At 53.3% G+C, this 12,018-nt stretch overlaps 1 protein-coding gene across 4 annotated transcripts in view; it reads left to right on the top strand.

Annotated features, from left to right (window-relative positions):
* The window catches only part of LOC121167650 (regulator of G-protein signaling 3-like), an 84,312-nt gene that overhangs the window by 53,762 nt on the left and 18,532 nt on the right, over nt 1-12,018 (top strand). Inside the window, exon 1 of one of the 4 annotated variants that reach the window (XM_040997191.1) lies at nt 3,270-3,647. The exons of 1 other annotated variant lie outside the window; for it this stretch is intronic. In XM_040997191.1, coding sequence (XP_040853125.1) covers nt 3,594-3,647 — 54 coding nt within the window. In that variant the 5' untranslated portion in view covers nt 3,270-3,593. Of the gene's footprint in view, nt 1-3,269; nt 3,648-3,690; nt 4,011-12,018 lie in introns of those variants that run through there. 2 more of the 4 variants (XM_040997190.1, XM_040997192.1) reach the window with 2 other exon arrangements.

Below are 12,018 nucleotides of genomic sequence, written 5' to 3'. Positions count from 1 at the left end.
AGGCCAAGGAGAGAAGGGAATTAGCCTAGATTCTGCATGCTAGAACCAAAATTCTCTGTGAACTCGTATCTAGAGCTACCCGATCACTTAGGATGGTAACCTCAGGACAAAGCACATGCTACCAGGAATAGTTAGATTCCCACTTGTAACTAGCCATAGTAGGATGTATCCCAGTGTTAGAATCTGAGGCTAAAGCATGGCCAGACAACCTCTGTGCAGCATCAGCACCCACATCTGCTATGCCCACCTTTGCATCTCATCCTAGAAGCAAGCTCTTTCCCTGCCAACCCTATACCCGTATCTCCTGGCTAAGTAGGAACTCAGCGGGCATCAAAATGACCAGGTTTCCTGGCTGACTCTGCAGAGCGGAGGGTCTTTATAGATGCAGCCAGGGGACCCCCAGGCCTCGGCAGGCTAACAGGTTCAAAGCTTCGGACCATGGAGCATATGCACAGATACTTCCAGGGAGTTTCAGAGCAGCCCAGACGTTTGACTTTCTGAAGCAGCAGTCTGGGGGCAGGGCTCTGTAGAGGGGAGGCTAGTGTGTCACCTGACACAGGCTGGGGTGTCCAGACTTAATGAAGGCCTAAGCAGCTGCTGGCAGCGCAGAGGGGATGCTCTTAGTCCCTCTCATGTTCTTATTCCTGCACCAACCCTCTCCACAACTTCCATACTGTACCATTGGCACTGTCACTTTCTAGGATGGGGAGACTGAATGAACAACCCCTGGCAGGTGCCCTGTTCTCTGTGTGAGGGACATTGCCGGGACTTCACTTCCGCCAGAGAGAGTCTGCACAGGGAAAGGAAGTGGGCTCCTGTATGTAGGGCTGTTGGTGCATTGGGCTTAACAGAATGGAGACAGGAAAGGAAGATGTGAGCTGCAGGGGAGAGGTAGGACTAGCACCTGGGCTGCATCTCCCTAGGCGGCCTCTCTGGAGCCTTGGGCCCTGCCTGAAGGTATTGTCCCATGGGAGGTGGACCCTGTCCTGGGTGCTGCTGCCTGCTGAGGTGGGGAGTTTGCTGGTACTTGGGCTGCAGAGACGTCCAGCTTCTCAGGCTGCCTGGTGAGGACTGAGTAGTGTACACATAGTAGAAAGTGGACCCGGCTCCATCTGTAGGTCTACACTGGCTTGAAGGTAATCCTGAGAGGGGCTCATAATCTCTCATGGCCTCTGTTTATCTGTGAAACAGGGATATTAGGAGTTGTAATCTAAACAAGTTATGAGAACTTCATAATTGGGATGTGCGATCATACTGTCATTGAGGGTTAGGTTTGGGTAACTAGAACCGGTACATCAACACCTGGGCTTTGGGCCCTGAGTATCCAAGGGTATTGACCCCTTGGGCCTGCAGGCCACCAATATTTCACTGTCCTGTGGGTTGTCATTTCTCCTGTACTGAATAGCACTGTCGTTTATCTAAGTATGAGACATAAGAGGTGGGACCAAGTAGTGGCTGCTCTCAGTCGTGCTAACCAGTTGTTCTGCCTCTTGAGAATCATGCTCGCTTTCTGGGCTTTCGTTTCACTGGCTATAAATGAGGAGATAGGAGTGAAAGATCTCCAGAGAGACAGCCTGGCAACCATAACACCCCTATGTCACCTCAGGTTGTATTCTGGGAAGGCCACTGCATGGACAGAAAGAAGAGTAGCTGCCCTAGGACTGCCCTGGCCAGTCTGGTCTGGCAAGCCCCTGGTTTGGGTCCTGGAGCTGCTTGGCCGTCTCTCCTTGGTGCTGTGATCCAGGGCTCTGATGAAAGTGTCCTGGACCCAGCGCCCCGGCTTGGCAGAGCTGCTCTGTTCATCACAGCACAGTCTCATTGTGGGCTTGTTGGTGGGACCATGTGGCTGCTGTCTGTGCCCTCCTCACTGGGCGACCAGCTGCAGGAGCATAGGGCCTGGGTCTGTCTTCTCCATCATCCCATCCCCAGGGACCCAGCACAGGGCCTGGGCATGGACTAGCCACTCCTGAGCCAGGAGATCATCAGAAAGCAGGTGGAGACCTATGGAAGCAGGGAGCCCTGTGTGCAGGCTCCCCTGCCTCGGAATTCCTCCCAGGCTCCAGCAAGGCCATCCTGGGAACCAGCCTCTCCCCCCCAGGAATCGGCCATCTTCTGAGACCTACCTCCTAGTTCCCCAAGAGTCCACTGGGTGACAGTCTCCCAGTCTGGAACCTTCCTGGGCTCTGTCCAGGCTGGTGTGGCTGTATCCTCCCCTTGCCCTGCCCCTGATGCAGTGAAACGCCCCTGGGAGCTTATTGGTGCCAAGTTGCTCCAGCAAAGGGTGTTTTCTTGAACCAGTATGTGTGCAGACAGTTGTGTAGAATGAGAGATGGGAGAGGTGGGAATAGAGCATGAGGTAAGAAGGGACTCAGACTCGGGAGGAGATGGGCACGGAGGTGCTGGGGCTACCTCAGGAAAAAGTGGCTGAGGACAGGAGAGGGGGTTCCTCTGTGCCTGCCACTGAAGGGACCACTTGCCCTGGGACGGGCACAACCCCCTCCACCTGGGCTCCAGGAGCAGTGTTCATGGCATTAAAGAACAGCTTTGTGGCAGTGGACTGCTTGGTTCTCGCCAGGGAACAATGGGCTCGGAGCTAGACTGATCGCTCTTCCATCCTGGCTTCATAGCCATTTGGCTCGCGACCATGGGCGCCACCCACCCTCTGCAGGTCCCGTGTCTGTAAACAGGGTGATAATAGTCCTGCTGCACACCACACCGAGCAGCATTAAATGAATTACTGCAGGCAAAGCTTTGGGAGCAAAACCTGGCTCAGCGCTCCTGTCCAAAAAGGGGTAGCCAAAAGCTGGCTCACTAAATCCTCCATCCATCCCACAGGTGGGCAGTTCAGGGGGTTCAGGCCCATTCTACAGGCATGGAAACTGAGGCTCGGTGAAGGGCAGGGACGTTGCTCAGTGACACTCAGTGCTGAGCTGGAGTTACAACTGGGGACCCTCGCTTCCTGGTATGGTCCCTGGATTGGACCATCTTCTTCAACCATGGTCAGCCTATCTTAAGCTCTGTGCATCATGGAGTTTAGCTTACAAAGGCACTTAAAAAACGCTTAGCCAGCTGTGCTGGGGATGCTGCCAGGAGGGTACTGAAGCCGCCACTCCACCCCACCCGCGAGGTGGTCAGCTCTGAGGGCTCCAGGCCCCTGGGTTCACTTGCAGTCACCCTCTGGGACAGAGCAGCGTGGGGGTGGGGGTGTGCCAGGGAAGTCTCGGTGATTGGCTGAGTCCTGCCAGGGAGCGGCAGGCGGCTTTGCGGGCTGCCCCAGCCCGGGAGCCCTCAGGCTGTGCTGTGCGCGGGGCGGAGCCGGCTCCCGATCCGATCCCGGTGCCAGGGGGGTGCCGCCGGCAGCGGAGGGATGCCTCGCCCTCCCAGGCGGCACTCCGGGGGGCAGCTTGGGCACTGGGGCCGGGCAGCAGGGGAGCCGGCGTCTGTGAACTTGTGAGCGTGTACCCCGGGGTGCCAGCTGGGTCCCCGCGGCAGAAGGACAGGCTCGGCGAGGACTCGTGCACAGCGCGCAGAGACATCCCAGACTCAGTCGCCCATTTGAAAGTGGTGTGGGAAGCCGCGGAGTTTTGTCTTTGATGGAAGAAAGAAGCTCAGCTTTTCTTCAGAGTGGCGGCCGCCGGCTGGACAGGGTGTGTGTTTGGGAAGGGCCCTGGAGAAGGAGGAGGAGGAAGAGGAAGGCGAGAAGGAGGCGGAGGACAAGTGGGAGGAGGGACGGGTGATGCAAGGGTTTTGAAAATGCTACCTAAATGTAGGAGGTGGAACCTGGCCACTGGGTTCTGCTTTCCCCGGCAGGTATCGCTCCCCTCGGGAACTTGGGTGAGTCCATAAATAGCCCTGCTGACACAAAGGAGCTTGACACTGCTGGCCGCCAGGAGCTGCCACAGCCACAGCCGCCCGGCCGCGGGAGGAGCCGGGTGGAGACCCGGCGGACTGGCTGGTAGGCGGTGGTGGCAGCAGCAGGAGTCGTCTTAGTCTCTGCTGGCTGGTGCTTGGTAGGTGCCTTGGAGGCAGGGGTGTGTTTGAGGGGTGGGGGCGGGCAGGGCGATCTTGTGCTAGCTACTTCATGCCCTTGCTCCTTTTGTTTCTTTCCCAGGGCAGCCATTGATAGGGATGTTGCAAGCAAGCCAGTTGTGTTCCGTAAAGATAGCTGTGTGTCTGTGTGTCCATGTGTTGGGTCCCTGCAGGGCTAGGGGCACTGCTACTCCCCACTCCTCAGTTTGCCAGTTGGCTTTTTTTTGCGGGAGAGAAGAGAAATGTTTGGTGACCATGAAGTCGGGACACTGCGTGGGGAGAGAGCTCTCAGCCAGCAGTGTTGGCTATTGTGTCAGGGATGTTGGCCGCCTACCAGGCGCTTGAGGACAGCAGCTCTTGCTTAGCTCCACTGGTGGTCTCCAGTCTCGGGTCTTGGGGTGGTCACCCCTGATCTCTGGGATTTGGCTTCTGCAGAAATGTCCAGGGCAAGCACAAGTGATGATGTTTTGCCTCCTGGGCTCAAGGGCCCTTGGGGTAGGACCTGCACCTGCTTCCCTGGCTCTGGCAGAGAGTAGAGAAGGAGGGTAGATGGGTAGTGGTTAGAGAACCCATTCATTCACAGAGCTAGCTGCTGAGAGTGAACGGAAACCTGTGCTGCTCTCAGTGTGAAGGGCCCATGTCCCCACTCTTGTCCCAAGGTGTCCAGGGAGAACCTGTGCCTAGGGAGGGGATGGCTTGTCAGTTTCAACAGTAGTTCTATGGCTGAGCCAGGATCAAGACAGAAAACTTCTGCCTCAGCCACCATGAACACAGGTCACATGGAAGCCATAACCCTGACCTGCACTAGCTAACTCAGCTTGGAAGATGGGACTCCCGACTTGAAATACTTCACTTGGTGTAGGACTACCAAGCCCCCCTACCCCTGGCAACTCTCTAACTTCCCACATCCTGCAGTCCCTGGGTCTTCTGGCCGGGAGATCTCCCCACCTCCCTTGTGATGGCTGGCGTATGCACACCTCCGGAAGCAGGGAGCTGTAGAGACCTGCCCCACCAGTGCCCATGGGATCTCAGCCAGAGCATTGCAGCCATTGTCAAAGTTTCCACCAGGGCCCCTGGAGTCCTCTGTGCCCAGCCAAGGGGCACCTCCCCTCTTCCCCAGCCCTGGCATGTGGCAAGGCTTAGCCCAGGGCGGGCCCTCCCAGGAGCCAAGTTTTCTCTAGCAAGACTTGCTCCAGGGCCAACTCAGCATCCAAGATGCAGGCAGCTGGTGAGAATGGAGGCTGCGGAGGCAAGTGACCCCTTGGTGGAAGTCTTCGGGCTCTCTGGGCCCCAAGATCACCCACGAGTTCTTGGTATTTGTGATGTTGCTGCATCTCCCAACCCTTTGCCACCGCCCCCCCCCTTCCATTTGGTGGGAAGCCTTTCTCCTTTCTGCCCTGCAGGCTTTAACCCCATCCAACTTCCACAGCCCAAACTAAGAAGTACAAGCTTTGGTGGCAGAAGTCCACACATGTGCTTGCTTTGTGTAGTGTTTAGGCAGGATCTGAGCCTGAGTCCCCATAGCCTGACTTAGGTCCCAAGGCATGGGTGGAGAGAGGTGTTGAATTGCCCTGGCCAGTTAGCTCTGCCTGCCCATCTCCTGGCTCTGTGCCTGGTAAGAGAGTGGGCATTGACAACCAGAAGGCCTGGTGAGCAGCTCTTTTTAAAAAGGAGGGGACCTGGTCTCTATAGGTCAGGGTTTTACCCAGAGGGCTGAGGCTGGTTTCAATGGGAGCTGGATGAAGGGAATTTGAGCCTGACTGAAGCCGTAGGGAAGCTGACTTAGGGCCATTTTGGGCTGGATGGTGTCCACACCTAGCCAGGGCCGTGGACAGTAGAGCTCTGTCTGATTCCAAGGCAGTGCTTGCGGTCCTTTGCACAGATTCCTGGGGCTTGGAGCTGAGCTCCTGAAACTCCTTCAGGCTTGATTTAGTAGGGACTGATTCTCAGCTGGTGGTGTGTCCCACTTGCCCAGAGGAGGCACAGCTGAAGGGGGAATGGCCGTGCCAACCAAGTCCCAGTTTCCCATTTGGTCTCTAAGGTCCTGGGGATGGTAGATGGAGAAAAGGGTAAGGCACAGGAGGACTTGCCTGAGCCTATGTGCAACTCAGCAGCAAGGCAGCGACAAGTCCTGCAGCTTGGGTCTTCCTTCCCACCCCCCTCCGCTTGTGCAACCATTGGATGCCTTAGAAGGGTCGATCCAGGGGCTCCCTGGTGACACTTTCCTTTCCAGACCCTTGGGTTTACTTACTAAGTCCTTGCTGTTCTCTGGAAGTGATGGTGTATGCTAGACCAAGGCGTCTTCCGGCCTCTCGTCACTGGATGATCTCAGACAAATTGCCCTCTTTGGATCAATTTCTTCCTAGCAGCAACCAGGGACTGGACCAAGTCTCTTCCAGCCTTTCGACTCTGATTCTTTGTATACCCCTTCCAATTCCTGAGTTCCAGAAGTCAGGTTCAAGGCTAGGGTCTAACTTTGCAAGGAAATAGTCCCCCAACCTGTGGCTCAAACGCCTCTGGTTAAAAGCCATCTCATGCAACTCGCAGCCCAAGCCTGGGCTGGGAAGTTTGTTGTTGTTTATGGAGCCAGGCCGTTTCCAAGATGTCATTGCTCAGGGAAAAACCATCATTCCTCCCAGGGATAAACAAGGCTGCTTACAGCTCAGCCCCCTAAGCCCGGAGAGGCTGGAGGCATTCATAGCAGGCCAGCTGGGCCCAGTCCCAGTGAGCCGCTGCCTTCCCTGCACAACCACTTGCACCCAGAAGTCCAGGAATGGGGTTGGGGTAAGGGCAGGGCTTGGTGGTGGGGTGCTGAGGCCACGGGCCACTTGGAAGGTCAGTTTCTAGGCACAAAGGAGAGGAAAGCCAGTCCCAGGATACTTCCCTTGCTTCTGGCAGTGGGCCTAGATCATCCCTACAGATGTGTGGATGGCTGTTAGGTGTGCCCTCTTCTCCAGAGGGCCCAGGGCTCCTCCCCTCTTCTGCTTACCATGGGTCAGCCTGCCTGCACCTGGCTATATGGCCCGGAGAACTGCCTGTGGTTCCCTACTTAGAAAGGTAGGACAAGGAGCAAGTTATTTGGAACCGGGCCATGCTTTTCACCCCCTAGTCAGAGTTTACTGTGACATCTGTCACCTCTTGGTAGGGTTGGCTTCAGGCTAATAGCAGAACCTAGGACACAGGGCACAGGCTCACAGATGGTGGGGGGACATGGGCAGAGGCAGAGAAGGAGCCACACAGAGCCACAGTGGAAATGCTGAGAGAGGCTGGAGGAGCCAGGGGACAGTGGCTTGGTTGGAGCAGTGTTGAACGGTGCAGACCTTGAGTGGAGTTTCCAGTTGAAGCCAGTGGCAGCTCAATAACTGTGCTCTCCAGCTCCCTCCCTGCCTTCCTTCCGTATGTGTTAAACATCTACTGTGTGCCGTTTGTTTACCAGTACCAGTCTCTAAAGCTCTGGTCCTCAGTGTCAGTGATGGGCAGGTAATAGACAGAAGTCATACAGCTTTGACACACAGGCACTGCTTGGCTGTGGGAACCTTGGGGAGGGAAGCATTCGAAGGAGTCCAGGTGCCACAGGAAAACTTCCTGGAGGAAGTGGGGTTGAACCTGGTTGTGTACACAAATGCAAGTTAAAGGAGCAGGTCTCGGTTCTGGTTTATGTATCTGAGGTGCAGACATGTCCACCTGCCTGGGCATAGAAATCATTTGTGTGTGTGCGTAGCCACATGTGCCTCCTTGTCTAGGGAAGCCATTTGATGTGCTGTATAGGGACATGGGCTCTTACTGTACAGCAGCTCCCTAAATAAGATACTCTAGTCTGCTGCCTCTATTTCCAAGGGCAGTAATCCAAGTCCCTGCAGTTCAATGAGATGGTATGTGTAAAGTACAGAGACATGCTCTGTGCACATTGGCCCCAGGTCCTGCAAGCAGTAAAGCGGTGGGAAGACCTAGGCTAGCACCTAGCTTCACTGGAGACTGCTGAGCGTGATGACATCAGGGAAGTATTTGGCTCAGAGTCTGACACAGAGAGGATGTTTGGCAAATGGGAGTTAGTGTGCTTCTTGCAAGCTGTGAAAGGTGTGCAGGAAAGGTGTAGCAAAGAGCCACTGCCTCAGCCCAGGGAATGCCGGAGGAGCTACTGGGGTGAGATTTCCATGTGTCTTTCGAATCAGTTTTCAAATAGAAGTCTAGTGCATATTCAGGAGTGTCAGGAAAGGCAGCACAGCTGCGGGATTTTCAGCAAACTCAGGTACCTAAGTAACTCCATCCAGGTAAAGAGGTGAAACAAGCACAAGCCCCAGCTCTGCTTCCAAGCCCAGCTTCCTGTGAATGCACACCCTTGGTGATAGCAATGAGGAAGGGTCAAATTCTTGGGTCCCTGCTACCCACATAGGAAACCTGGATGAGTTCTGGGATCCTGGCATAATAGGCCTGCTGTAGCCCTGGCTGCTGTGAGTATTTGGGGTGGAGGGGTGAACCAGCAGATGGAAGATTTTCTATTTCTGTTTTTCTACCTTTCAAAATAAAAACAAGTAATTATAATAAAACTTTTTAGTATTCCAAAAACCTCAAAGGTTACTTCTGTCTTGATTCTTGCATTGATTAACGTTGCCTTTCTTTGTATAAACAGAACCACTGAATATGGGTTATTTAAAAATTTTTTTAAATTGTTTATTTGAAAGATTTGAAGAAAATGAGTGAAAACAAGAAATTTTCCATCTGTTGGTCCATTGCTGCAATGCCTGCCAACAGCCAGGCTGGGTTAAGCTGAAGTCAGGAGCCAGGACCTCTGTCCAGGTCTCCCACGTGGGTGACACGGTCCTAGGTACTTGAACCATCATCTCTTGCCTCCCAGGTGTACTACCAGGAAGCTGGATCAGAAATTGATGCAAGACTTAATTACAGGCACACCTATATGGGATGGAGGCATCTCATACTGCAGTTTAACCTGAGTACCACTGTACCTGTTCCTGAGAGAGAGAGAGAGAGAGAGAGAGAGAGAGAGAGAGAGAGAGAGAGAGGTGTGTGTGTGTGTGTGTTATGTTTTCTGGTGACTTCTATTTGTCAGCATTTTGACAGTGAGATTCATCAGTGTGATTGCACCCAGTTTTGTTTTGCTTGTTCTCATTGCTGTATGATATTTCATTGTGTGACCATGCCACAGTGTTTATTCTACCGTTCTATGTTGGTGAGTGTTTGGGTTGTTTCCAGTGCAAGGCTGTAATGAGTGGTGCTGCTGTGAACATTCCTGCCTGAGTCTTTTGATTTACTGCATGTGCTTTCTGTTGGGTAAATACCCAAGGTTTGCAACTGCTGAGTCATAAGGTTGTATATAATTAGCCATAGTAGATACCATCATATAATTTTCCGAAGTGTGACACCAGTCCACCCTCTTTGGAGCCTTGTGCTGGAGTGCCGGATGCCCTGAGTTCTTACCAACATTAATGACATTAGATACCATGATATCTGATTGTGGCTTCAAGCTGCATTTCTTTGATGACTAATGAGGTTGAGTACCTTTTCATATGTTGATTGGCCTTTGAAAGATCTTTTTTGTGCAAAGTGCCTGTTAGAATCTTTTCCATATTCTTACTGAACATTCTTTTTTCTGATTGATTTGTAGAAGTGTAAAAATATTCTGGATATGTGTTCATTGTTGGATAAACATTGCAAATGTCTTCTCTCTCTCTGGGATTGCCTTTTCATTCTTTCCAGATAATATTTGAAGAACCGGAGTTCTTAATTTTCAGGCAATCCAATTTGTTAATTTTTTCTTTTACAGAGAGTGTTTACTGAGTCTCATTTCTTTGCCTACTTCAAGGCTATCAAGGTGTATTCTCTTATGTTACCTCCTGGAAGTGTTATTGTTTTGTGTTGCATATTTAGATATAAAATACACTTGAAATAGAGTTTGTGCATGGTGTGATATAGAGGCCAAGACTCATTTTGTTTGGCTGGGCGGTCAATTGATTAAAAAGGTCATCCTTTCTCACTGTAGGGTAAGGACAAAGGGCAAGTGCACTGGTAGGTGAGCTGGAGATCTGAAGACTGAGGACAGGGGCTCTCCAGGGAGCTGGAGGGAGGAGGAGGAGAAGGAGGAGGGTGTTCTGGGAAGGTAGGACAGCAAGAGCACAGGTAAACCTGAGAGGTGAGTATATTTGGAGAACTACAGATGGGTCAGACTGGTTGGAGGGAGAAGAGGAGAAACAGCAATGGAAAGGTCAGCAAGGGGCTGACATTGCCCTGGAGGGATGGGAGGGTTTTAGAACTGGATATGGTCAGCAGGACCCAGCAGGGTGCCAGGAGATCCCATGACAGAGAGATGGCAGGAGGATGAGCTGGAGTGAACCCAGCCACACCCAAGCCCAGTACCAGCCTCAGCAGACAGGTGTGTCTGCTTAGGGAGGCAGTGAAGGCAGCAGTGTGGCTGGGGCCTCAGATGGTGACCTTCACCCATAGGACTGTGCCAGATCCTGTGTCTATATGGCTACTCCAGTGGTCACTCATGGAGGAACCCTGGGATCTTCCCTAGTATGTTCCCAGCACAGCAGAGCGTTCTGCTTGGTCAGCCTCCTTTGGAACATTACAGAGAAGTCCCGTGCTCTGCTCCTCTCCTCCTGAAAGTGTTCCATGGTAGGGACAGTTTGGGAGAGCTGCCAGGTGGCTGAAGTTTGGTGAACCAGTTTCCTGCCACCTGATCTCCAGCCCTTTGGAGTAAGAGCAGGATCCCTGCACCTGCGGCTGCCCGCTGCTGCTTAGCAGTCTGCAGTGTCTGGCTCAGTGCCTGCTCCAGGGAGGTGCTCAGGTGTTTTGAAGGACCAATGGAGGGAGAAAGAAAGTGAGGAAGGCAGGGAAGGAGGCTCTGGGCTAGTGGCAAGAGCAAGGCTTTGGAGTCTGGCCCAACTGTGGCTGGTTTCAGTACTGACTCCTTATTCCCAGTGTGCATGCGCCTGCACCATCTCATTTCCCTAACATCTCTGCTTCCCCAGCTGTTTCCTGCCTGTACCTGTGAGCACCCATAGGATGCTCCCACGATGTGCTAGCTCTTTGCTTCCTCTGTAGCCCTGGCTGCCCTGTGCTTGTGGCCCTGGGCAGGCTTAGGATAGGTCCCTGTCTTGCCGCTCCCTCACCCCTGACATAGTTTCCTCTGTTTCTTTGGTTTTCAGTTTTGCATCAGTTACTTAACCTCTCTGGACCCCAGTTTCCTTATTTGCAAAATGGAACTGGTAATCCTAACCCTCCCAGGGTAGTCAGAAGTGAGAGCGCATACAAGGGAACTTCAGAACATTTGTAGAAAATGAAATTAAAGCATAAGTTTATCTTTGAAACTCATGTGGTTTCATTTTTTTCCACAATATGCGTATCCCAGAGCTTTTTCACGTCCTGTGTCAAGCTGGGTGTGTAGGAGGTGCACAGTTAGTTGCCCCCCTGCCCCTGCTCCCAACTTTGAGTGTCTTGGCCATCCCCAGAACCACCTTTCCTGGCCCTGAGGCACTAAGTAATCACAGCTTTCAGGGTAGAGTTCACATTCCATAACCTACCCATACTCCTGCTGCCCGAAGCACCTGTCTGCTCTCCCATATCCCTGCAGCCTGCAGTGTCCTGTCCCATCACCTGCCTAACCTCTCTCCCTCCCTGCAAGAACCTCTTTTCCTGCTGCCTCCGTGCTTCTGGTGGCCCCTGGTGTGTGAGAGGGGCCTGGCCATTTTCCTGCACGTTGTTCCCTTGGTGCCTTCCAGGTAGGGAATGTGCCCTGCTGCTCTTTGGCCTCAGCACCTGGCACAGGCCCGAGTCTGTGGCTGGAACCCCATAGACAATACGAGTAATTCTGCATACAGTCCTGAGAGTTAAGGCAGGGCCTGCCTCCAGGACCCCAGGAGCACTGCAAACCAGGGCTGCAGGAGAAGGCAGAGCCCTCCAGTAGGGTCCTAGAGGGAGCAGCTCAATAGGGCTCACAGGGTGGGGTGAGGGTGGGAGAGGCATCAAGCA

The sequence above is a fragment of the Ochotona curzoniae genome, unplaced genomic scaffold (genome assembly GCF_017591425.1).
Source record: "Ochotona curzoniae isolate NIBS_2020 unplaced genomic scaffold, NIBS_Ocur_1.0 patch413, whole genome shotgun sequence".
Lineage (NCBI taxonomy): Eukaryota > Metazoa > Chordata > Mammalia > Lagomorpha > Ochotonidae > Ochotona > Ochotona curzoniae.
This window is presented reverse-complemented; position numbering and strand designations above follow the sequence as displayed.